Source organism: Calidris pugnax, unplaced genomic scaffold (genome assembly GCF_001431845.1).
Source record: "Calidris pugnax isolate Ruff unplaced genomic scaffold, ASM143184v1 scaffold122, whole genome shotgun sequence".
NCBI classification, from domain to species: Eukaryota; Metazoa; Chordata; class Aves; order Charadriiformes; family Scolopacidae; genus Calidris; species Calidris pugnax.
The window spans coordinates 10,997-38,239 of record NW_015090835.1 but is presented as its reverse complement, the minus strand read 5'-3'; the positions used below and the strand labels follow the sequence as shown (position 1 = coordinate 38,239).

At 39.7% G+C, this 27,243-nt stretch overlaps 1 protein-coding gene across 1 annotated transcript; it reads right to left on the bottom strand.

Annotated features, from left to right (window-relative positions):
* Nucleotides 1–27,243, bottom strand: LOC106887801 (peroxisomal targeting signal 2 receptor-like; the record flags this gene model as incomplete). The annotated part of the gene is made up of 5 exons (XM_014941541.1): nt 1–1,267; nt 16,562–16,661; nt 24,570–24,625; nt 26,596–26,709; nt 27,121–27,243. Coding segments are annotated over 5 exons (462 nt in total), but the record flags the coding sequence as incomplete, so codon positions are not given.

The following is a 27,243-nucleotide window of genomic DNA, read 5'->3' as shown; positions in this document are numbered from 1 at the left end:
AGAGCTGCAGGACTCTCCCAGTTAAATCCTGAAAGAGTATTCAAAGGAGACCGGAGAAGAATAAAAACTTAACATCTCTACCTGCCCCAGCAAAACTCAGGTGAAAATACCAGCACGTGGGCTGAGGAGTCAAAATGGGAAGGCAAAGTACTTCAACATACCTGTAACACCTTGGAAATATTCTTATAGTATAAAAGCTTGGCCACACTGGATCTCTATACTGATGCCATGCAGTTTATCTGCACATATGATGGTCTGGACATCAGCTCTCACTTAGGCCAGGTTGTCAGAAGTCCAGGAACACTGAATACACGACCATATTCCTCTTCTATCTCTTGGAAAAACTTTCCAAGTGAAAACAGAAGACAAGCCTAATAAAAGAGATGGTTGTGCTATCTCTGAATCTTGAGGATTGTGATCCAATTAGTGTTGCATATATTTCATTTTTTCCTAAGTGTTTTCTCTATCATCAGAGTATCTTTCTGCATGACTTCAACTGCTTTACTCCAGGAGATCCAAGAGAAAAAAATGTATGAAAATAATCTTTGCCGTCTTTGTGAAGCGGCAATCAAAAAGGTCAAACAAATCAGCTGGCTATAAATGATGACATTTACTGTCCATCAAGAGTATTCATCATATTGCACAAGAAAATAATGCAATGTTCAGTCACAGTAAAACATATAAATATAAATGCATCTGAGCGATACAAACCTTAGGTTGATGTTACAGTATTTTACAGTGAAAAGCTGCTTTTTTACTTTGTAGAGTAGGGTAGATGGTTGGACTCGATGATCCCAAGGGTCTCTTCCAACCTGAATGATTCTATGATTCTATGATGTTATCTCAGATTACACTGCCAGTCACTTTTATTCTTTATAAGGATCAAAAGGATTCAGACCTCTCACCATTAACCAGAGAGATCACTAAATTGTGGTGGTGATTCTGCTTTGAAGCCACCAGTTCATATCTGCTACCGTCACTCTTTGGCCGTTGAGTAGCTGTTGAACACTTTGCTGGCTCAAGTATTACCTGTACCATAAACCCAGCCCTAAAATCTCCACGTGCTGAAGTGCACAACACTCCATTCAACTGGAAAAGAGACACTGAGATTAGTGACACAGTTGACACTTTGACCCAAGTCTGCTTGTGGGGGAAGAGAGAACGGGTCCCGGCGTCTCAGATCTCCTTCGCTTTCTCTCTAGACAGGAACTGCCAGGCATGACGGAGTATAGATCTTCACGAGCTCGTCCCAAGCACAGTCCACCACCTACAAAGCAAAGAGAATCTCTTTAGATCCTTCAAAAGTGTCATTTTCACAGAAACCGGAAGGAATTTAGAAGAAATTAATGCATAGTGTGGAATTAACGTTGCCGATTTGCAATGCTTCAAAATTATATAATAATGCAAAAGCAAAGAGAATCTCTTTAGATCCTTCAAAAGCATCATTTTCACAGAAACCAGAAGGAATTCAGAAGAAATTAATGCATAGTGTGGAATTAACGTTGCCGATTTGCAATGCTTCAAAATTATATAATAATGCAGTTGGTTTGGTTTTGTTTGGGTTTTTTAATTTTTTGGGTTTTTAAACATTGTCTTAACTTTACAGTTGGTTTGGTTTTGTTTGGGTTTTTTAAATTCTTTTTTTTATACGTTGTCTTAACTTTCCTGAGGTACATGAAAATTAACCATTTCCTATTTTTCCTACTCCCCAGGAGGAAAGCGGCGAAACCTTTGGGTTTCAATTGATTGTTTCAAATAGGCTAAAGAGAGAAAGTAACTGAGAATGAGGGGAAGGAAGGACAGACAAAAGTCTGGACCTTTTTATATCTAAACACTTCCTGATCAAAATCTGACCAACTTTCTTATACTTGCAAGTAGGGAAAATTATTACAGACGTTTTCCTAACGGAGACCTGAGGAATGGAAAAATAAAGAAGTTGACAAAAATGATGCAGGAAGTTTCTTGAATTAAGCCAGAACCTCAGCCTCACAGGGGTAAGCCATGGGCTTGTCTGTTGAGAAGAGAGATGTCTCCTTGCTGAGCACTGAGGATCAGGGGGGGTGTTGCTTCAAGCACCACCCAGACCCCCCTGGTCTGATAAGAAGTGATGCCATTTGTGCCAATGGCACCTTATAAACACGGCGACCGATTCCAGTGTAACTGCAACTCTTCTGAATTGCAAGTCACAAGCCGTGCCAATGGCACCTTATAAACACGGCGACCAACTCCAGTATAACTGAAATTCTTCTGAATTGCAAGTCACAAGCTCTATTCTAGAGGCAGGTTTGAAGCTAAAAATCACAAAAATAGGAGGTTAATCTCATTCCATAGCATTAAAAGATTTGAATAAATAAGATTCCATACAAGATGGAATCTTTAAATGTCCAAACCATGTTCAAATGCTTTAAATGTTTCCAAATGATTTGATAATGCACTTTAGAGTCTGTAACAAAGCGAAAGGGTTAACCCCGCTGACAATTACTCAACTAGATGACCTATAATATATATTCACAAAATATGGTGGGGCCAAGAACTAAGGCAAATGGAAGAAGAAAAGAGGAGAGCTAAAGAGAAAAAGCTGATGAGCCCAATCAATGTGTGCCAGTAAATCTGGCTGAGTCCATCTCCCATTATCTCCACAATGTCCTTTCCAGTTGGGATCACAAAGGATACAGTATTGGATCCTCTGCACAACCAGCTTCCTTCTGCTGCAGAGTGCAATTCCTGTTCTCTTCTAGAGCCAGAACAAACAGCTGCACACTAAAAATTTGGAAATCCAACTTCAATATTTGATTTCAGACAATAATTAGCCCATTTTGTGTTTACTATACTGGACTATTATTCATTTTTATTGCTTCCTTAGCTGGTTCTACTTAGTTATTTGAAGTGCTTTCCATATACATCTAAATGGATCAAAAAAAAAAAAAAAATCTCTTGACAAAGTGTCTGTCTATTCATACAACATAAAAGAGCTTTGTGTAATAAATGTTCTGCTGCATTGCAGTCCCCCAAATCAGACCAAAAAGAAAAATTTGAGTTTTCCACTAAACGCTATGTAGAAACTGGCAATCATATAAAACACTTTTTTTTTTTTTTTCTTTTTTTTTCTGATGAGCCCAATCAATGTGTGCCAGTAAATCTGGCTGAGTCCATCTCCCATTATCTCCACAATGTCCTTTCCAGTTGGGATCACAAAGGATACAGTATTGGATCCTCTGCACAACCAGCTTCCTTCTGCTGCAGAGTGCAATTCCTGTTCTCTTCTAGAGCCAGAACAAACAGCTGCACACTAAAAATTTGGAAATCCAACTTCAATATTTGATTTCAGACAATAATTAGCCCATTTTGTGTTTACTATACTGGACTATTATTCATTTTTATTGCTTCCTTAGCTGGTTCTACTTAGTTATTTGAAGTGCTTTCCATATACATCTAAATGGATCCAAAAAAAAAAAAAATCTCTTGACAAAGTGTCTGTCTATTCATACAACATAAAAGAGCTTTGTGTAATAAATGTTCTGCTGCATTGCAGTCCCCCAAATCAGACCAAAAAGAAAAATTTGAGTTTTCCACTAAACGCTATGTAGAAACTGGCAATCATATAAAACACTTTTTTTTTTTTTTTAGTGTTCTCCACAGCTCTGGATCAGTATCTGTTTTTCTATAGGCAACACTTTCCACTTTCATAAAGCAACGAGAAACAGAGATAGCATCTGGAAAAAATCCCGTGGGAATTCCCACCTGTTATCAATATAATTAACATCCCTGAAGTAGCCTCTGAACAAATATAGTTACAGAACCGTTTAATCTGGCAACACTAAAAATAAGCAGGGGATATGAAAAGGGACTTTGAAAAGGATCACTTGCGGTAATTTGCCCAACTCATTGACTTAATGATAACACATGAAAGATGAAAACGTAACCAGCAAACAAAAGGGAAATAAAAGCTCCAGCAAATAATGGTGGATGGAGTTCTCCCGTGCAGCGGGAAATTGATAATGGAATACTGATGTCAGAAACCTTGATAAAAATACACATGTAAAGAACAGCAAACAGGTAGGTATGGGAAATGGGCACACTAGGGCACGGAGCAGTAGTAGGGAATCAGGGAATCATAGAATGGTTTAGGTTGGAAGAGACCCTTGGGATCATCGAGTCCAACCCTCTACCCTACTCTACAAAGTCCTCCCCTACACCATGTCCCTTTCTCTCTTGTATTGAGGTGCCCAAAACTGGACACAATACTCGAGGTGTGGCCTCACCAGTGCTGAGTACAGGGGCACAATCACCTCCCTGCTTCTGCTGGTCACACTATTTTTGATACAAGCCAGAATGCCATTGGCTTTCTTGCCCCCCTGGGCACACGGCCGGCTCATATTCAGCCATTTGTCAACTAGAACCCCCAGGTCTCTTTCTTCCAGGCAGCTCCAGCCACACTTCCCCGAGCCTGTAGCGCTGTATGGGGTTATTGTGGCCCAAGTGCAGGACCTTGCACTTGCCCTTGTTGAAACTCATTCTATTGGCATTGGCCCAGTGATCCAATCTATCTAGATCCTCTTGCAAAGCTTCCCTATCCTCCTGGGAGGAGTCAACACTCCTGCTTAACTTGGTGTCATATGCAACAGCATTTCCATTTCTCCATAATACTGCCACCAAAACACAGCCAAGATGGTAAGAGCAAGGGGACAACTGGAAGCCACCAGCAGGGCAGGTGGTGTTCATTGATGGAGGGCTGCTACGTGTCCCTTCGCAGGATCCCCAGCAAAGGGGAACCCAGCATATTCAATAAAAGCTTCAAAAGTGTTTAGAGACATCAGTTCTCATGTAAAACGTGAACATTTTAAAAAATACTTTAAATCACTTTATCCATTTTATTTTTAAAAAAGGACTGCTTAATTTAAATTTTAATAGCAGCAAGAATTCCACTGGGATGAGGCCGATCCAGCACAGTAAATAAATATGGCATAAAAAAAAAAGCCCCACAATTTCCTAAAGTTTCTATTTCCATCAATGAGATGATGTTACAAACAGGTGGAGAAAACCCTCCTGTGATGGGACAGAGGAAAACTGAAAATGGACCCACGCGTTATTTGCATACCTGATGAAAGCCCTCACCATCAGGAACACAACGGCACGGAGGTTGGTCTGTCCATGAAAATGTCTTCACTGTCTTGGGGACAAGTTTTACTCTCAGATTGAAACAAATCTCACTGATTTCAGTATTTAGAGGGTATTTATTTATCTATCTGTCTATCTATCTATTTTTAAAGCAGAGTAGATGACAGTTTATTTTAGTTGAATTCCACTGGGATGAGGCCGATCCAGCACAGTAAATAAATATGGCATAAAAAAAAAAGCCCCACAATTTCCTAAAGTTTCTATTTCCATCAATGAGATGATGTTACAAACAGGTGGAGAAAACCCTCCTGTGACAGAGGAAAACTGAAAATGGACCCATGTGTTATTTGCATACCTGATGAAAGTCCTCTCCATCAGGAACACAAGGGCACGGAGGTTTGTCTGTCCATGAAAATGTCTTCACTGTCTTGGGGACAAGTTTTACTCTCAGATTGAAACAAATCTCACTGATTTCAGTATTTAGAGGGTATTTATTTATCTATTTATTTATCTATCTATCTTTAAAGCAGAATAGAAGACAGTTTATTTTAGTAATTAAGAACTGTATAAATTACAGTATCCTTATACTATTGGATATTTTGGACCCCCATACGCCACACAATTTTCGTTATCAGGTGTGACTACTAAATTGCTCTTCTAACTAGAGAATAAAATTCTACCGTAGCAACTTTTAACTACCAAAAAATTGCAGGGAAAAGGAGAATAACTAGAGCTGAATTTAAACCAGGAATATTCTACCTTACGCTGATTGGTAAGGTACACCAAGAAATAATTCAAATAGAAAAAGCATTCTAAACCTGGTAATTGTAACTGAACTCTATGGGACTTGAAACAAATCTCACTGATTTCAGTATTTAGAGGGTATTTATTTATCTATCTGTCTATCTATCTATTTTTAAAGCAGAGTAGATGACAGTTTATTTTAGTTATTAAGAACTGTATAAATTACAGTATCCTTATACTATTGGATAATTTGGACCCCCATACACCACACAATTTTCGTTATCAGGTGTGACTACTAAATTGCTCTTCTAACTAGAGAATAAAATTCTATATGGGATAAAAAAAAAAAGCCCCACAATTTCCTAAAGTTTCTATTTCCATCAATGAGATGATGTTACAAACAGGTGGAGAAAACCCTCCTGTGACAGAGGAAAACTGAAAATGGACCCATGTGTTATTTGCATACCTGATGAAAGTCCTCTCCATCAGGAACACAAGGGCACGGAGGTTTGTCTGTCCATGAAAATGTCTTCACTGTCTTGGGGACAAGTTTTACTCTCAGATTGAAACAAATCTCACTGATTTCAGTATTTAGAGGGTATTTATTTATCTATTTATTTATCTATCTATCTTTAAAGCAGAATAGAAGACAGTTTATTTTAGTAATTAAGAACTGTATAAATTACAGTATCCTTATACTATTGGATATTTTGGACCCCCATACGCCACACAATTTTCGTTATCAGGTGTGACTACTAAATTGCTCTTCTAACTAGAGAATAAAATTCTACCGTAGCAACTTTTAACTACCAAAAAAATTGCAGGGAAAAGGAGAATAACTAGAGCTTAATTTAAACCAGGAATATTCTACCTTACGCTGATTGGTAAGGTACACCAAGAAATAATTCAAATAGAAAAAGCGTTTTAAACCTGGTGATTTTAACTGAACTATATGGGAAAGGCAGTCTAAGAAAATGACATTTATTGTCTCTAATGCTTTTAGTAGCAAAGCTGCAGCACTAGGATCTATGCTGGGGCACTGTGCTGTTATTACTGTAGAATAAACATCGTGCCAAGTTATCTGCCAGTAGAGATTTCAGTCTATTTGAAGCATGTAAAATGGGGGTAACAGTATTTTTCTTCAAATAAAGCCAAAAAGCAAGCCAATGACCCAAAACCTGCAGTCACCACGGGAAGCTGATTGCTTGCCTAGAAAAATCATAGTTTAACTCAAATGAAACAGCAATCCTGTATTTTATTGAAGTGTTTATCCTTGTCCCAGAGTACGTTTCCCACCAATTGATCTAATATTGGCATGAATTCATTTCCCAAAGCCATTTCCATGGACTCACTAACTGATTTACTCCTCTGACAGGCCCTCTCTTTTCCTATTCATCACCATCATCTTGCTCTGCAATAGACTTAGACCTTCTCCAGCACCTGAGGGCAATCCATTCTCTGCCATTACCTGCATGACGTTCTGCCTCTCGGCTGTTCAAAAGCAGCAAGAAAATGAGAAATCTCCCAAGTTACTAACTTTTTTTCAATATTTGAAGGCATAATAAACCCCCGAGCTCTAACCAAGATTAAATACATTCTAAAGAATAACTAAAAATTTTGAGTCAAGTAACCTTTTTATGATAGAGTTTAATCAGAAGAAAGTACAACTTTCTAGATTAATATTTCCAGAAGTATCTTGATGCCACTCAGCTTCCAGTGTGCTCATAATAAATCATAGGATAATAAGCAAATGTGGCTGAGAGTGACCTATTCTCTGCTTTTCTCCATCCCATTCCATTTTCAAATAAAACCAGTAAGACCTGTCTTTCTGTAGAAGAGACAGCGGAAGAAGTATTCAATTCTTCACTTCCATTAATGCTGTGTTTCCCTCCGCTCTTTTAGTTTCTTACCTTCTGTGTCTTTTCATACAGAATTTAATGGTCTATTTATATCATTACTACGTATTTCTGAGGGGTCTGGAGCATCCTCTGTAGATGTGTGGGATGGGATTAAGTGGAGATAAAGCAAGCTATTAGGTTTGTTACTCATCAAATTACTTTCACAGGTGATCATTCCTCACAGTCCACCTCCAGGCCAGAAGGGTTTTGGGCTTGGTCCACATTCACACTTCATAGAGTAGAAAAAAAACTGAGTAGAAGGTATTTCTGTTTTCATAGAATCATAGAATGGTTTGGGTTGGAAGGGACTTCATCATCGAGTTCCAACCCCCTGCCCTGGGCAGGGACACCTCCCACCAGACCAGGTTGCTCCAAGCCCCATCCAGCCTGGCCTTGAACCCCTCCAGGGATGGGGCAGCCACAACTTCCCTGGGCAACCTCTTCCAGGGTCTCACCACCCTCATAGTAAAAAATTTCTTCCTGAGATCTAATCTGAATCTTTTTTCTTCCAATTTAAAACCATTTCCCCTTGTCCTATCATTACACCTCCTGGCAGAGTCCCTCCCCAGCTCTTCTATAGGCACCCTTCAGGTATTGAAAGGCCGCTATAAGGTCTCCCCGGAGCCTTCTCTTCTCCAGGCTTTTAGCACTACATTCTTTTGATCTGGACCATCTAAAAAGATACAGTAGGCAGAAGATCTCCTTCTCCTTAAAACTGGTTGGTTACATGCATAATGGATCGTGCATGAGGTTAAATGCATTCAGTATTTATTTTGTACTAGAAAATCCAAACCACTAGTGTGGCCTTTTGTTTGGACAACAGTTCCCAGGGTGAACTGCACACCATGCCTACCTTTACACAAGAGTCAAAGTGATGGGAGTTTGTAAATTAAAACCTTTTCTTTTCAATCTGCAGTAACACCAATGATTATTTTTTTTTTTTCCATGAAGATTTATACAGTGAAAATTTAATTTTAACAGTTTGGGAAAGGCACGTAATAAGCACCAGCAAGAAAAGTCACCTCCTTTTCCTTCCCTCCAAAACTGCAAAGGAGTTTAAATCGGTGCAATGTCTGCAGCTGCTTAAATCTGATCTTTCCATGCAAAAATCCACTCTGAAATTAAGTAAAAGAACAGATCCCTCCAAAACTGCAAAGGAGTTTAAATCGGTGCAATGTCTGCAGCTGCTTAAATCTGATCTTTCCATGCAAAAATCCACTCTGAATTGCCGTAGGATCTTTTAATCTCAAAGGATCACTAACTACATAACTTTAGTAGCATCCTGGAGAAGGACCATAAGGAAAGATTAAAAAGAAGCAGAGATAGTGATATAATTATAGCAGTGTGGGAGCCACAGCAGCTGGGGGGAAGCTATCAGTTCCTTGGCAATTAAGTGTAAAAGATAAGAAGCAGCAATCAAAAGAGAAAAGCAGAAAAAGTCTCTGCTATTCTGTGTGTTTCTACAAGGTGTAACTCCACTTTCACATGAAACAGTCAACATTTCTGGGTCTGTTGAAGGCATACCATTAATTTAAATGAACAGCAAAATACACAGCACAACAGCCTCAATAAAGACATCTTCTGCATTTATATTTGGTCATAATAGTTAAGCCAACTTCAGCAGGCACCCTCCTGCCTGTTCTCCTGCCTTGCACAAGCACAGAAACCAGGTAGCAGAACAAACCTGCACACCAAAATGTGACAGATGATCAAAAATTTCTCCATAAAGCTGGAAGAATTCAGAACTACATTTCAATTACCTTCAGAGGATGCACGATACAGTTTGGCTATGACCTGCTCCCAACTAGTAAGAAATTACACCTTTTAAAATTTTAGTGATGCTGATACAGAATCATAGAATCACAGAATCTTAGTTTTTGGAAGGGACGTCTGAGATCATCGAGTCCAACCACAAAAAACAAAACAACAAAAAAAACCCCAAAAAACCCACACCACACAAAACAAAACACCAAACAAATACAAAACACACCACACCAAACGCCCACCAAAAACACCACACCCACCAACTAAACCCCACACTCAACACCTCACCATAAACCAATAACCTTGGGCACTAGAGCATGCCCTGAAGAGCCATGTCTATACGTTTCTTAAATACCTCCAGGGATGGTGACTCCACCACCTCCCTGGGCAGGCTGTTCCAGTGCCTGACCACTCTCTCAGTAAAGTAATTCTTCCTAATATCTAATCTAAATCTCCCCTGCCCCAACTTCAGACCATTTCCTCTGGTCTTGTCGTTCGTCCTTTGGGAAGGACGAAAAAGTAGTCCTCCAGAAGTTATGATACCATCAGGTACACCAACGTTTCACGGGATCAACAGACTAATGCTAGTTCTGACTGCCTCTGGCCAGGTGGGACGAAGGAGCAGACTGTGGTTGCTGATACCCTACAACTTTAGGGAGAAGAAAGTGGGAGTTTTGGGGAAGCTGGAACATGAGGACAGCGTAACACAGAGCACAAGACTGGTTTCACAGAATCACAGAATCTTAGTGGTTGGAAGGGACCTCTGAGATCATCGAGTCCAACCACAAAAAACAAAACAACAAAAAAAACCCCAAAAAACCCACACCACACAAAACAAAACACCAAACAAATACAAAACACACCACACCAAACGCCCACCAAAAACACCACACCCACCAACTAAACCCCACACTCAACACCTCACCATAAACCAATAACCTTGGGCACTAGAGCATGCCCTGAAGAGCCATGTCTATACGTTTCTTAAATACCTCCAGGGATGGTGACTCCACCACCTCCCTGGGCAGGCTGTTCCAGTGCCTGACCACTCTCTCAGTAAAGTAATTCTTCCCAATATCTAATCTAAATCTCCCCTGCCCCAACTTCAGACCATTTCCTCTGGTCTTGTCGTTCGTCCTTTGGGAGAAGAGGCCAACACCTGCCTCTCTACACCCTCCTTTCAGGTAGTTGTAGAGGGCAATGAGGTCTCCCCTCAGCCTCCTCTTCTCCAAACTAAACATGCCCAGTTCCCTCAGCCTCTCCTCATAGGACTTGTTCTCCAGGCCCCTCCCCAGCTTGGTGGCTCTCCTCTGGACACGCTCCAGCACTTCAATGTCTTTCCTGTAATGAGGGGCCCAAAACTGAACACAGTTCCACACTGGTATTATCACTGTTTTCACATTCTTTGGTATCATGTGTGTATATTGCCACATCACCTATCAGCATCTCCAAATTCAATACAGAAGAATTGTGGGCAGAGCCCTTCTTGCATCGATACATCTCAGAGCTCCAGGTGCTTTGAAGAAATAAGAGAAAGCAGTTTCATGTGAACTAATCTGCTAGGGGGGGAATATTTACACAAGGAGGTGCAACCACACAGAAGGCTTGGGAAAACAAGTTTGCCTCCCAAACCATTTGGGAGGTTGATACAAACAGCAATTTAGACAGCCAGCTGCTCATTTGTGGTATAATTACCATCCAAACACACACAGCCCCAGTAAAAGAAAATCCTAAGTGATCACTATTTGTGTTGTACAGAAGTTATCCTAAAACCTAGCCTTTAACAGAGCAGATGACCTTTAAAGGTCCCTTCCAACCCAAACTAGTCTATGTTTCTATTCTATGATTTCGGACTAGAGAACTGACATTGGGTTTATTCTCATTTGCTGCAGAAACAATTTTAATTTCCAAAGGGAGCCCCTCAGTATTGCATATCATTGAAGACTGTTCTGATTTGGCACATCACAGATGTATAATGCTCTTCATGTAATGTATAGTGCTCTTCATGTACCAGGTATCCTAAGCCACAGCATCACTTTCCATCACTTCCATGGAAAATCACATATCCTTGCAATTTAGGAATGTCATTGTTCATAGCAAAAAAAAAAAGTGCAGAGAAATCGATTCCTCTCCTGTTCCCATTAAATACTTAATCTTGCTCTCAGCAGCAAGATAGAAAACCTGGCTCAGTGGAAAGTATTAATTCTTACTTTCCACTGGCTGCTTTGCAGAGTTCAGAACAGATGTAAGGTGTAGGCTGAGCAAGGTTTTCAGACAAAGTGCAGAGTTTCAGTTTTTCTTACATTTGTGTTAAGCAAAGTACAACTTCAGAACTACAACAGAAACGGTTGGGTATTTTTTGTCCATGATTTAAAGAAATTCGTGGTACATGCTTATTTTCTACTCCTTACATACGTATTGAAACCATTTCAGAATCAAGACAAGAAGTGAATGTTCACAGTATCTATCTGTGTCATTGATGGATTGCCTAAAGCACAGTTAAAATTAATTCATGACTGCCATATCGTGCTCAACCTACAGCAGAAGAAAAAGGCTGCTTTTAAATACAGCTGCACAAAAATACCAAAAGAACTTAGGTTCATGCTTACATCCTGTAGGTAAGCACAGCAGAACCCCAGTAAGAGCTAGGCTTAAAGAAATATCGTATTTTAACTCGGCAGAACATTCACAGATCACATACAGGGAAGGAAATAAGAAATCCAATGAGCTACAGACTACAATTACAATATATGGTCTAGCATTATCAGCCCCCAGTGAGGAATAGCATATAGCTGGGTACCACTTTCATATGGTCCACATACATCCTATACCTGTCTAATGTATAGAGAAAGCAACGAGCTTGAATTGTTTTTCTTATCCCCAAACATCAGAAAGGACTATCACGTCTGGTTTAAAAAACTGCACCTCTTAATACAGCTGACAAGGCAAATGGATTTCTTCAGTTCTTCATACTGTACACCATTAGAAATTTAAAAGATTTTTGGTGCTTAGGGTCTTGTCACTGTTTTGGTGTGCACAAAAGCTACTTTGGCTGAAAGTTAGAGTATTTTCTGCTAGACACCCTGCCCTGCAAGCTCCCACAGCAACACTTGCAGCTTAACAGAGAAATAACAGAGAATTGTTTGTTGTGCAGGTGTCTATTTTTGTCAGTTAGGTTGATGATTGGACAAGATGATCTTTAAGGTCCCTTCCAACCTAGAAGATTCTGTGATTCTGATTCTGTGAATATCACAAGCACCATTTCTGTTTATGCTTTGCACTGTAAAACACACATTTTTCTACGCATCCAAATGTTTGTTTGTGAGTTGTCTGAAATTGCTATGAACCTGACACTAACATTATGGTGGGGAAAAAAATAAAAATCAAACAAAACAACAGTTGGGGTTTTTTTAAATGCAAAGCTTTTAGCAAATGCTTTAGATAGAGGCAGATACCCCAAAATAGGTATCAGAATCTGCATTAAGCACAAAGGAGTTTTCTGTTTCATCTAGGCAACTCTTACCTTCCCAACCTGGGATTCCTTCTGCCCAGATCTCTTTCCTAAGTGTTGCCCCCCCTTTAGCAGGATACTTTACAAGAACCAGCTTCCCTGCACGTACCTACTCTCTGCCTGGGGATTCTGTTCACAGCTCAATCAGCTCCACAGGAATGTCTTGTCGATCAGATTCTTAATGGCAATATCTATTTTGAACACTTTTTTTTCAAAACTACAGGCTGCTTTTTTCTTGACATGTAAAAGATGCTTCAAAAACTAGTGAAGTTCGTTTGGCCCAGCCAAGGAAAATATTATCTGGCTAGACAACAAAAATACCATTAAGAACGAAAGCAAAGGTTAATGACCAGAATGGTACTTAATTTGACTATAAATGAATAGCTTGCCCATTATGAACAAAATACCCTGCATGCATGGAGGAGAGAAGCAGTTCAAATCTCAGGTCGTAACTCCTCATAAAGCACACAGTGAAAAATCACAAATCAGATAAATGCACAAAGGACAATGATGAGTGGGGCTCATTATCAGATCTCGATAGGGAACAGACATGAAGGCAACCTACATATTGAGAACAGCAGCATAAAATGTAAGCCAATAATCTTGGTTTGATCAATGTAGAAGCCAGGAAAAGGCTGCAAGGGCTCACACTGGAAGCCACTATTCAGCAATTGTTCATTCTTTATCTTGTAGTTACAGTTTAATTCTATCAGAGTATTTTAAATTTATTTTAAAAACCAGAATGCTTACATTTTTGCATTGCTGTGATAGCCAACCCACACAATACATTAAATCAACTCCACAATAAAAAAAACAGAGGAATATTAAAGCTGTTGCAGATGCCAAGGTGCTGTCTGGAAGGCACATTGGCATGCAGTGTATACGGATACGTACCCCACATTTACAGATTTTGTGCATTAAGTCCAACATTGGACTTGTAGAATTTCTGTGTGGGAGAATAAAAAAATACCTGGATGCACAAACACCCTAATGTTGATGGGTATGGAAACCATCATTTTCCTTTTTCCAACGTACAAGTGCATGCGCAGCTGTTTGCTTTCAATTCATTATCTATCATTAATGAGCATTTGCTTGGCCTCGTTCCACAAAGGCTATTCCATACATTGCAGTTACAAAAAGAAAGAACATCCACGTAGCAGCAACTGCAAGTTTGACAGATAAATCATACAAAAAGAAGGAGAATCCAGACATACAGTCAGAAACGCCATCCGCTGAGACCCACCCTGTGACACACGGGGCTCTTTGCAACTGGCTTATCATCAAGATGTAATCACACCTTCAATGGAAAACGAAGAAAAATCTTCTTGCCTCATTCAGATCCGTGGCAAAACTCACACCAACTTCATAAGGAGTTGAACTGGGCTCAGAGCACGGACTGTAAGGCCCTACGCTACACTTGCTGCTCCTTCTGGACCCAATTCAGCCAGAATCATGGAATCAGGGAATTGTCAGAATTGGGAGGACTTCTAGAGATCATCCAGTCCAAATCCCCTGCTAAAGCAGGGTTGCCCAGAGCACATCACTCAGGACAGCATCCAGGCAGGGCTTGAGGATCTCCAGAGAAGGGGACTCCACACCCTCCCTGGGCAGCCTGTTCCAGGGCTCTGTCACCCTCACTGCAAAGAAGTTTTTCCTCCTATTTGGATGGAACTTCCCATGTTCCAGCTTGTGCCCGTTGCCCCTCGTCCTATCGCTGGGAAACACTGGAAAGAGTCTGACTCCATCCTCTGTCAACCCACCCTTGAGATACTTGTAAACGTAGATGAGGTCTCCCCTCAGCCTTCTCTTCTCCAGGCTAAAGAGCCCCAACTCTTTGAGCCTTTCCTCATAAGGGAGGTGCTCCAATCCTTTAATCATCTTGATTGCCCTACGCTGGACTCTTTCCAGTAGTTCCCTGTCCCTCTTGAACTGGGGAGCCCAGAACTGGACGCAGTATTCCAGTTGTGGCCTCACCAGTGCAGAGTAGAGGGGGAGAATGACCTCCCTCAACCTACTGGCCACACTCTTCCCTATGTAGCCCAGGATTCCATTGGCCCTCTTGGCAACAAGGGCACATTGCTGGCTCATGGAAAGTTTGCTATCCATTAGGACCTCCGGATCCTTTCCCTCAGAAGTGCTTTCCAGCAGGTCCACCCCTAACCTATATTGGTGCCTGGGGTTCTTCCTCCCCAGGTACAGGACCCTACATTTGCCCTTCTTGAACCTCATTAGGTTCTTCTCTGCCCAGCATTCCAGCCTGTTCAGATCACGCTGGATCGTACCTATGCCCTCAGTTGGAACAAACTGTTAATCCCCAGACCCAGCTCTCCAGCCTGTTCAGATCACACTGGATCGTACCTATGCCCTCACTTGGAACAAACTGTTAATCCCCAGCAACTTGTCTTTAGACTATTCCTTTCCCGACTCGATGAAAAATAATCTGAAGCTTGAGAATTTTTTTCCAGCCTTGGAAATTCCCCTACGTGGTTCACACTGTGGCCTAATGAATAGCTACTGCAGCACCTCTGAGGCAACAGAATTAAGGAAACAAGCAACCAGGCATGAAACTTTTTAAGCTAGCATTTGGCTAAAACGGTTCCACATACATTAAACTAAGTATTTTGCCAAATTTACATCTTCCTCCTGTATCCTTTTATCAGTAGCCAAAATTATAATGTTTTTATCCGCTTTGTCCAATCAGAAATTCATCACAGATGTTACAAGTCATTTTTATCTGGGGTAAAAAATTAATTTCACTGTGAATTAGACAGGAATCTAGATGCAAATGATATCCGTGGCACATTAAATAGTGTATTAATTACAGTTAACTCAGTGACAGTAACTCCTATGTGAAAACTATAGGCTTTCTCGTTTTAAAGCAAGTAATTAACTTTCATTTCTCTGCCTTTCTTACCTGAAAAAACGGTTCATACTACAAATAGCAATCTTCTTGTCTCCAAACCAGAAACGACTGTAACAACAGCAGCAGAGGAGAATCCTGCTGCAACCAGTGCACAAATAAGTGCCCTTAATAAAATGGGTTCCACTCATTCACGTCAATAGCTGAGGGTTTTAGAATTCTAACTACATATTGAGTCTCTTCTAGTACTCCCAAATATGATGACAAACCAGGTCTATGTATCATGTGTGACATCACCAGTGTTTAACTTGACATCCTAAGTAGGTGGAAGAAGCTCTGCATCTCAGCTTGGTGTTCTAGGCCCTTCTCTATTACTCTTCTTTCTGAAACAAAACAACCTCATTTTCCCTGAACTCACTGTGGCTTTCAGCTATCTGATTCTGTAATTCTGTCTGTCCTGCCCTCCTCTCCTGCCCAATGCAAGTAACTGCTTTATAAATAAATATGGACCTGCAGTGAGGTTTATTTAATAATGAATCAGCCAGACTCTCTTCCAGAAGCTTCCTGCAATCTGGTGGCTCTTATTCAGGATGTGAGCCCTGCGCTCCAGCCATGACTCTGCTGGCTTGAATAGGCAAGGCAAAGTAAATTCACCCCAGCTCTTACCTGACCACGGTTGTGAAGGCTTAAATCTAGTCCACATGTAAATTCAGTATGATGCTCGACTGTTTCCAGCAAAGGGTTTGGCTTGGAAAAGTCCCAGAATCTATAGAGAGAGAGAGGGAGGGAGAGAGAGAAAGAGAGAAGGAAAAAAAAAAAAAAAAATCAAAATCAAACAAACCACAATTAAAGTAATTGAAAGGCCATTTCAAAAATATAATGCAAGATATTGACAAATCTGTTGCTGCCAGGGTATTTAAAAAAGCAAACTCATCCACTTAGAAAACATAACAAATCATATTCCCGCAAAGCCATCTGCTGATTTGCATAAATTAAACCCCAGTGGGCAAAACCATCTTTGTCTCCTGTTGCAGAAGCTGAGATCAAAGTTGGCACCAAAGAGCAGCCATTGGGACGTTATTAAAACAGAACAAAATGTAGGCTAGAATACTTTTGTTATATTTCTTGATGGCTGGGGAATTTAATCCCTGAAAGACATTAGCACGCTTTATGGTTTTTCTCTGGTTTTGGTATTGTTCACTATGGGGTCTCTATTGACCAAAAATTGTATATAAGAGAGATATTGGTCATTCCCAGTCTCAAATTTGAGATCATGTTCCTGTAAAGCAGACTTTAATATCATAATTTAATAATAAATTTATACCACAAAGATCAGTCGCATTATGCAGTTAATTCCACTAATTCATATTTCAAAAAGAAATTTTTCTTTCCAGGCTTTGTTGATGTAAATGATTGGAAAAGAGATTTCTGAAGTGCTCTACTTCCCCCATTAGATGCCATGTCCACCAAAGCAGTTAACAGGAAGGATAAGCGAGGTATCAGACAAGATGGGATGGAAGTAGAGGTACAAGACATCTCAGTCGTGAACAAAGGATTCAGGAATAGAACTTCCAGATAATAACACACTGAGAAGATACCATAGAGAAAGACTTGTTATTCTTTTTTGGGTGTAAATACCGCTTTGAAAAGTCCATAGGCTGCAAAGCAAAGCCCATTTTGTGGACTAGCAGCTGTAATTGAGTTTTCTACAGCTCAAGTTTTCTCACAGCGGTGCATCATCTGCTTTACTACTACTGTAACAACCACAGAGGTGTCTCTGCCTTCCTCCTGTTGGGGAAAGTGATAATACTTAATAAGAAGAGTTCATTATCAGACCAACTACACCGAAAACACTGTATGTTCAAACCAATTCAGGTAAAATAGCAAACACTGGAGCCAGCAGGGTCAGTTTGTTTAACGTGTAGATGTTATTTCCTTCATAAACGAGCAGAGTGGTATCAGCACAATGGCTACGCCATAGCAACAACCCTCTTAACTTTTTCCTAGTACCTGAGATCTAAGATAAACAACTTATTTTGCAGGACAGAGGAGCAAAAGACCATCTCAGCATTTTCATCCTCCCACATTTGTTTATAAGAAGGCAAGGAAACAAATCTTGTTTTAAGTAATAGTGGTAGCCTTCACTACCTTGTTAGCTCTCTACTAACTTTTGAAAGAAAGATGCTCGTTACTGAAATCTAAGGGTAAAGGAGACAACTTCAGATCTACATGCACACAAGTCTTACGAGGAGAGGCTGAGGGAGCTGGGGTTATTCAGCCTGGAGAAGAGGAGGCTGAGGGGAGACCTTATTGCTCTCTACAACTCCCTGAAAGGAAGGTGTAGAGAGGTGGGGGTTGGTCTCTTCTCTCAAGTCACAGGTGACAGGATGAGAGGAAATGGCCTCAAGTTGTGCCAGGGGAGGTTCAGGCTGGATATTAGGAAAAAATTTTTCACTGAAAGGGTTCTCAGCCATTGGAATGGGCTGCCCAGGGAGGTGGTTGAGGCACCATCCCTGGAGGTGTTCAAAAGATGAGTTGATGTAGTGCTGGGAGGTATGGTTTAGTGATGGTGATGCTCCTTGTTTGTTGTGCGGGTGTCTATTTTTGTCAAAGTTAGGTTGATGGTTGAACAAGATGATCTTTAAGGTCCCTTCCAACTTAGAAGATTCTGTGATTCTGTACAAAAACTTAGAAAAGACTTTCAAATCCGTTTTAAAAATAGTAGGACAATGTGGTGCCTGTTGTATGAAGTCATGTCTGCAAAAAGTCAGAAGCAGTATAGAGTTTAAGAGTACTGCAACTTACTTCAAGTTCTCAAACCTGTTTCCTTCTGGGGAACAAAAAAAATAAATTGTGATAAATATTTATGCACAAAAGCTTTACTACTGCTCTTAGGTTTCCAATAGATGTCTTCATGCATTGTATTTTCAGGGAGGAGTGAATCAGCTATTTCGAGACTGCTTTCCACAAAAGCCCACTCAAAGATTAATGCCAACTTGCACTTGCAACCACATCAGGCAGAGAAGTCAAATGTCACAACCACGACGTTTTCAAGAGCAACCCAGAGCTCAGTGGTAGTTTACTACATGTATATCACACAATTCATTCTCCTGCTCCCATCTCTAATCCCTCTGCAAAGACAACTACCTGCAAAGGGACAAGTTCTTCCTGCAAACTAGAAAAAACTTGTGTTTGCACAGAACTTAGTGTCAAGCTACTTTTGGATACAGGCCTATCAGGGCAATGTTGTTACTTCAGGCATTAACTGGGGACATCTGACTATTTCCACAATAATATCCTTAAGAGATTATTTCATTACAGTTCAAGTATTAACAATATGAAGCAGCTCAGGTATAGAAGAAAGCCTTTTTTCATGGTATTATCTTCCATAAGCATCAAAGAAATGATGAATAATTGCTTGAGAGCCAAATCAAATGGAAGAGGATCCAAAAAAGTAATTCTGAAATAGGTTTTACTTTTGAGTTTGCTCCTGTAGCATCGTTCCTCTCTAAGGACTAAACTTACATGTTTTATTTCAAAGTAATTCTTGCTAAAATTCTAACTTCTTAGTTCACCTCCCATGTCCTAGATGGGAAAACAACCCACATCACCTACACATTTATGAGTCGACTCTAATAGAGTTGCATGTGCTTCACTATTTTTTCTTATTACACAAGAGAACTGATGTTCTGACAATGAAATCCTCTACAAGCATCTTTCTGTGAGGCAAAATGGCAGATTGTGTTACGTTTGTTTCAATTCTTCTGCCACAATACAACAAAACAACTGTTAAGAACAACTAGTTACTAGCCTTCAGATCTCTTCTGCTTTTGAAGAGGGTTATTTAGAAGAAAAACAATACACCTTCCATAAGAAAAAAATATTCAGATGCTGCCATAGTTAAATATTCAAGTATAAATACTTGAATGTTTATCTTAACGGAAAAGTTATGTATTATATACATATTATTATATAAGAGTATTTCATACTTATAAGGACCTGTTTATTAAAAGAAAAAAACCAAACAAATATCTCTTTGCTGTGCTCTTCAACAACATTCTAGTGTTATTCACAGCACCAGAAAATTTGTTTTCATAGGTGAAAGATATTAACCTATTTATGAGGTTGAATCATTTGATGAGTAGCTCCTGTGGCCAACGTTTTTCTAGTTTTAGGAGAAATTCCGTCTCAAAATACTTATTTCAAAGAAAACTAGCATTTGCAGACAAGAAAATGCCACTGAATTTAAAAAATACAAGAAACTGGGCACTCATTTATATATCAAAATATTTACCATGAAATTGCAATTCTTGTTTTAATCCGAAAAGCAAACACGTAAGAGAACTGATTTGCTTTACACTGGTGCATGAATGATTTTGACTAACTCCATAGCTGCAACAGTTAAATTGTAGTCGAAAAGTACAATTTGAATTGTTAGTTTCATCAGATGTGATGCCCAAAGCTCTGAATATCAAGAGGACTTTTTATAATAAAGCGGGAGATATTATCAACTGAGACACTCAAATTAACAGGTTCTTCTACTCCAGAGTTTTCAGCTTCACGCTAGAAATCACCAGTGACAAGCATTTTGATTAGGGAGAAGACACTTTCCATTTGGAAAAAAAAAAAAAAATCAGAAAAGTGAGCAAATGAGCAAGCACCCACCTTTTCACCTTGAAAAAAAAAAAAAAGACAAGGATAATTAACTGAAGTGAAAATCAGTTCCTTCTATGAGCAGCATCATTCCAAAAGTTCTTAAGACTTCTTTGTGATGTAAGTTACTGAACTTGTACATCACGATGGAGAAGTGGAGACAGTGGTTTACCTTAAAGCACCTTGCAGAGATGATGTCCAGTATAGCACAACCTTCAATAAGAAAAACACCTTTTTGCCTCACAGGCAAGCTTCTGTGAATCCATTTCAAGATCTGGCCTGATACCAGCTTAATGAGGTTCTATAATTTATCAGATTTTCTGTTTAAAATTTGGTGTGCACTGTCTGTGCCTAATGCACCACTGCACCACAATTTTTATTTTTTTTTTTACAGTGAAGAGAGTCCAAAAATATAAAACAGTGATTCCAGTAAGAGATGACACTGACGTTCTTTCAAACTGAATTTTTATAGAGATAAGGTTTAAGAACATGCACACAGACGTAAGTCCTGGAAATGTTACAGTGTGTTGTGTATTTCCTGGCATTTTAATGATTCACTTGTGTTAAAACAGCTCTTTAATTAACCTGAATTTTCCCCTGAACTCTTCCAAAGAATAAGGAAACAGTATAGAAAAAGTTTGTCTAAATGAGGCATTTACTCGACAGGGATTAAGTCTAAATCATTATACCCAAGTGTGTAAAAACTCAAGTTCAAATCTCCACCCTCTTTTTCGTAGCTCCCAGTTGGGATGTGAACTAGTTTTCATTTCAATAACTGGACTACAGTGCAACATTCTATCACTATACTATTTGCAAAGGATGAAGCTAAGCGTTGGTTGCTAACTTTGCTTTCAACCTACCTTTTTTGGTTTATTTTGCTTCTTGATGGCCAGTTGGGATTATATGCCAAACAGGCTGTTCTACCCAAAACAAACAAAAACCCTGCCTCTTACATGGCAGTTTAATAATCTTATATATTTGTGTGGTTAAACGATAAAGCTTCGATAACATTTAAGATTTGGTAACATTTAAGAGCTTAAACAGTGAGCTATGCTGTATCAAGTTATCTACTATATGTTAATACTTACAGATAATTCTGAGCTTCAAACAGAAATGTTAAAGAAAATAAAAGAATAATATCATAACTAAGCTTCTATTAAAATAACACTGCTTGTATCAATGAATCTGTGTCACACCATGTTCTATGAAGTGCAATCAGGCTTTGAGTAGATTCAACAAGATCCAAAATTAATACCAAGTACTGGAATCCCAACTTCTCTTTCACCTTTTATCAAGTATTTTTGTTCTTAAATTGAAATCTATGTTTATCTGTATATACAGCCATGTCTGTATGTACACATGTGTATATGTGTATGCATATACATACATACAGTGTGTGTGCACATATGTGCATCTGGAGTGTATGATGCATTGAGTCAAACTCTGAACGTTTCTAAGTGAACCCTACTTCTCACTGTAAGCCCACTTTCTTCCTGTAAATGACAGTACAGAACGTGTGGCAGAGGTACAACACAGTCATCATATTATATTCTTTAAAAGAAATGTTCCCAAAGTGCTGGGGTGACAAGTTCCTTTCGTTATACAGAATATTTCACTTGTGCCACCTTTTCCAAAGACTTCCACCTGGCCTCCTCCGTTGGTCGTTCTCTCATACCAAAGCCAACCAATCCTTTTAGAAAACCGCTAAAAATCTGTATTTCATCTCTTCAACCCTTCCCTCTCTCCCTAGTCACAAGTAATTGTTTGGACAGAAAAATAATGCCTAGAGTGGCATTTTGTGAAAAGGTCCCCAGGCTCTGCATTTACAGACACCCTGGGATATAAGTGAGGAGCTCTCCTCATCTTTATTGACACTTTCCACATATGAAAATGTCAGAGCTGAAATTGCACTAGATTCCAGTGCTGCATGAAGCACGTTAGTGCCAAACCTGAAGGATATATAGTTGGTGTCAAAAAATGGGAAGAACATGACAACACAATCAAGTCCCTTGAATGCACCAGGATGCTGATGATTAGTCTTATTGCTCAGACAAGGCCACTGGAAGAAACCAATTACCACTTCTTATTTCAGACCTAGAAGCCTTTTGAGAAATGATACGCCGTAAAGCAGTTGGCACTGCATCAGTGAAGGATGTTAAGTAAGATCCCATAAATAACCTTCCAGAGACCACTGTGCAGTATCCTATGAGAAGTGCATTTTAAACATAAATAAAATCAAGCACTTTCTATAAGACAGAATGCTGGTACAGCAGCCTAGAAGTTATGTATGTATGGACTTCCCAGCGCTTACACTGTCAGGCACTGACCACACGACAGTGGATACCACTGGCAAGGCACTATGCCTTATTACAGTAAGTATAACAATTAAAATAAATTTAGGAAAGGTTCTGAAGCACTTAAGTCCTTTACTGAGATAATGACATGCCTATGGGGGGGTCACGATTTTTATATAAACTCACCATCCAGCTCTAATCTACAAGAGAAAGGAACAAAGCCATGCACAGACTGAAATTTAAGGGAATGACTGGACAGCTAAATTCATAGATTTACCATTATTACCACCTCATCTTCCCAGCCTCAGAAGCATTCATCCATCGCAGTAGTCCAGTAATGTGAGCAGTCCCACAATCCCTCTATAATCCTCAGGAGGACACAAAGATGCTCAGAGGGGCTGGAGCCCCTCTCTTATGAAGACAGGCTGAGAGAGTTGGGGTCATTCAGTCTGGAGAAGAGAAGGCTCCAGGGAGACCTTATAAAGGCCTTCCAGTACCTCAAAGGGGCTATAGGAGATGTGGAGAAGGACTCTTGGACAGGGAACGTAGCAATAGGATGAGGGGTAATGGTTTTACATTGAAAGAGGTGAGATTTAGATATGATGTTAGGAAGAATTTCTTTCCAGTGAGGGTGGTGAGACACTGGAAGAGGTTGCCCAGAGAAGCTGTGGCTGCCCCATCCCTGGAGGGGTTCAAGGCCAGGCTGGATGGGGCTTGGAGCAACCTGGTCTGGTGGGAGGTGTCCCTGCCCAGGGCAGGGGGTTGGAACCAGATGGTCTTTAAGGTCCCTTCCAACTCTAACCATTCTATGATTCTATGATCTTTGCCACCAGACATGGACTTCTAATTCCCTGATATCTGTTGTTTAAAACACTCATCTCTAGGTTAGCAAGCCTGTTGGGAAAGATGCTCTTGCCCTGCTTTGTCAGAAAGATCTTATACCTGTCTCATGGTACCAAATCACTTAAAAGAGGACCCTGTGGTTGACTCTAACAGTCAAAGCCCTGCTTGTGACACCAGCTATGCAGACAAGTGTTGACTTGCTGGAGATGTCCTTTCCTACCTGAACCTTTTGCTTTCAGTGTCAGGATTAAGGAAAACACCACCTGGACCCCAACGCCATGTTGCTGCTCTTGTGATATTCATGTTCACCTCTTTCAGTAACATGAGAATCCATACAGGTATGTGGGAAAAGGCAGTGTTTGAATCTGGACAAAGCCTAGAGGTCTCTCCACAGCCTGCTGGCCCTCAACCCAAAAAAGGCAACAAAACCTTCCAAGACATTGTGTTGGGTTGGCAGACAGATGTTTCAAGAGGCAACACAACAGGAGGCAGTCTCCAGTCATAATGCACATTTTCCTTTTGGTGCAGACACTTGATTCAGGCCCAGCTGACTCTGACACCTCCCCAGGCTGAGCTTGTTTCTGCTCACCCATTTCCATTTCTAGATCTGTTCTCTAGCTCCAACTTGTGGTGCCAGAAATCACAAGTTTCCAGCCTTCCCCATCATGGGCATCTTTATCTGTCAGAGCAGGTAACATTCAGAGTGAGTTAGCCTGTAAGTGAAGAACCCATGCACTTTCAACATGGCTTATGAAGAGAAAAATCATCCAGCAGGAACATTAACTGCACCTCAGTATGGCCCCTCTAGAACTGTTTTTTACTGCAAGCCACATTAAAATAGATTATCTTTCTATTTTTATCCAATAAAAAAAGAAATACCATACCTCACAGTAAAATCATAGGAGCAAGAGGCCAATAAAGTTGCATGGAATGGTGAAAACTGCAAGAAAACAAAACAGAACAACTTTTAAAGTAAAAAAGTTGTGAACATATACAGACTTACAAGCAGAAAGTTACCAAAGTTCAACTATTTAAACTTTCTTGGTAGGTAGGACATCACGCTGCAACAAAGCAGACTACATCAACAGATTTCCTCACCGTGCTTCTAATTAGAAGGAATGTTCTATGGGACCCTGGTTTGGTTTGATTTCATTACAGTTTGAGAAAGTCATGTAAAAAGTGATTCAATTCTGCTTTTGGCTGACAAGCTGAGCATCATCTCATTATATAAAGCAAGTTTCAGAAAAGCTATGTGACCAGTTTATTATTTTAGGAGAGAGAAAATTTGTGCCATACTGCAGAGAAGGTAAGATATATTACTGTCATCAATCCCATGTCCTAAAACTTTGAACTTATTTACAGAAATAGGAAAATTGGAGGTAAGCTGAAAAACTGAAGGCAGTATAATGTTGCTTCATAATTTTCCCCCTCTCTTGCAGGGCATTTTATGGGACTTGCTCTTCTACAGACTCTTAAGATAGATCTAAGAACTGCAGCAATAAGGATGCAGTCAGGAGAAATTTGTTCACCTCGCCACCAGCTTTTTGGCAACCCTCAGTTTCCCACTATTTTGAAGTCTGTATTTCTCAAAAGTAAATACACAAACCATGGACAAAACTTCAGTTTGAAATGCAGGTCCCCTGCATCACAGTTCACAGGTAAAAGCACAACCATCTTCTACTAGTTTCACCACCTGTTTCATCTTTAATTCTACTATCACAGGTTACAGTGAATAACAATTTTGCATTCACTTTCTCCTTTTTATCATGAAGACAATGTGCTATGAATCCCTCAGTGGCAGAGCTGTTCTTAAAAGATCCCACTCACTTTCAAGAGTAAGAATATGACAGTCTGTATTGATTGATACTGTATCGATTCATCTGTCTTCATGGCTTTTAAATTGGGAGTTGCAAAATGATCTTTTTTAATAAACAATTAAAAACAAAGTTGAAGACCATTGCTAAATGTTCTTACACTACAATTAGAGCACAGTCATGCAAGTATTAAATTAGGAAATAATTTACAGCCACCACCAGTGGGGATAGCAAGCAAGGGTAGCAGGGATAAGGAGGAGCAAGAGCTTCTCAGCCTGTCTGGACACAAACAGGATCAGTGATATGGAACCACTTCCCGAGTCACACCCTTTTCTGACAAATTTCAACCTAAGCACAATAACTTTTAAAGTTGGTAGAAACACGTCAAGGGCATGTGAAGCAATATATTGATTCAGGATAATTTTTTTCTGCCAGTTCAGACTTTCTAGAAAATATCAATAAACACATCTGTTCCTGAAAGGCTTTAAAAGGAGCAGGTACTGTCTGACTAATCTAAAAAAAAAAAACTAAAAATAATAACTAATAGGAAAAAAGGTCATTGTGCATCTAGAACAAATTCCTAAATGATCTAGTAGTACACAGATCGAGTACGGTCTTCTGTAGCCTTTCATGCATAATGTCTCAAAATGTCTTTGAACATATTAACATTTTCTTTGTATACACAAAAATACACATTCACAAATTCTATACTTTGCCTTATGTGAATATTGACCCTTTGTATAGGAAGAAAAAGGCACAGCATCATTTAAAAAAAAAAAAAAAAAACGAGGAAGGGAAGGCATTTTCTCTATCTGAAATTTCCTATATAATTTAGCTGACATAAACCTCCCCACCCTCTTTCAAGCTCTCAAATGCTCCTCATGAAAATATATTAACTTTGAAGATGCCATTTACTTTGAAATCCCAGCAATCTGCTGAGGATCCAAACATTTCACAGTGCTGAACTGAACATTTCCAGGTCTTCAACACCTGTTGCCTTTTTCCTAGCTATTCGATAATATCAAATATTACTGTTTTCCAGAAAAGTTTGTGTACCAATTGAGTTGTGTTCAATGGGGACTAAAATACAACTTACTTTTACTCTTCTGATGGCGTAGGTATGACCAAGCAAGATGAACACTGGCTGCCGGATGTTCCGCAAATCCCAGCCTTTCAAGCTACAGTCGACTGCACCAGTTACCAGCAAGTTCTGACAATTTGATAAAAAACACAGATAGATCAGGACAATTTAATTATTAAATTGCAGTGATGCACGTGTTGGCTCCAAAAGTTAGATAAATCAAACAATGCAGGTGAATAAATCATAAATGAGGTCCCCAGTGTGTAAATGAAAGAGGACAGAGAAATACAAACTGTTTCTTCACTATGGACTATTCTGTCCACTATTCAAAAGAACAAGCAAAATCTCTGATCTACCTGGGCTGTCCATCTGTTGGAATAATGCTCTAGTACTGAATGTGAAGATCAAGTACTGAATGAGAGCATCAAAGCAACTAGACAGGTTTTTATAAAGAGAAGATGCATTAACGTTGCAGTAAAAACCCTGCTATTTAATGAGAGTGGTTCAATTAGGAGAAGAGTTGGAGGAACAGGTTTATACCTCGTCATATTTGCACCAGTCACAGCTCAAGATCTCAGCCTGGTGGGCAGGTATCACAAGTTTGACTCCTGGGGCTTTCACATCCCAAACTCTTAAAGTCTGGTCACCTGAAGCAAAGAGCAA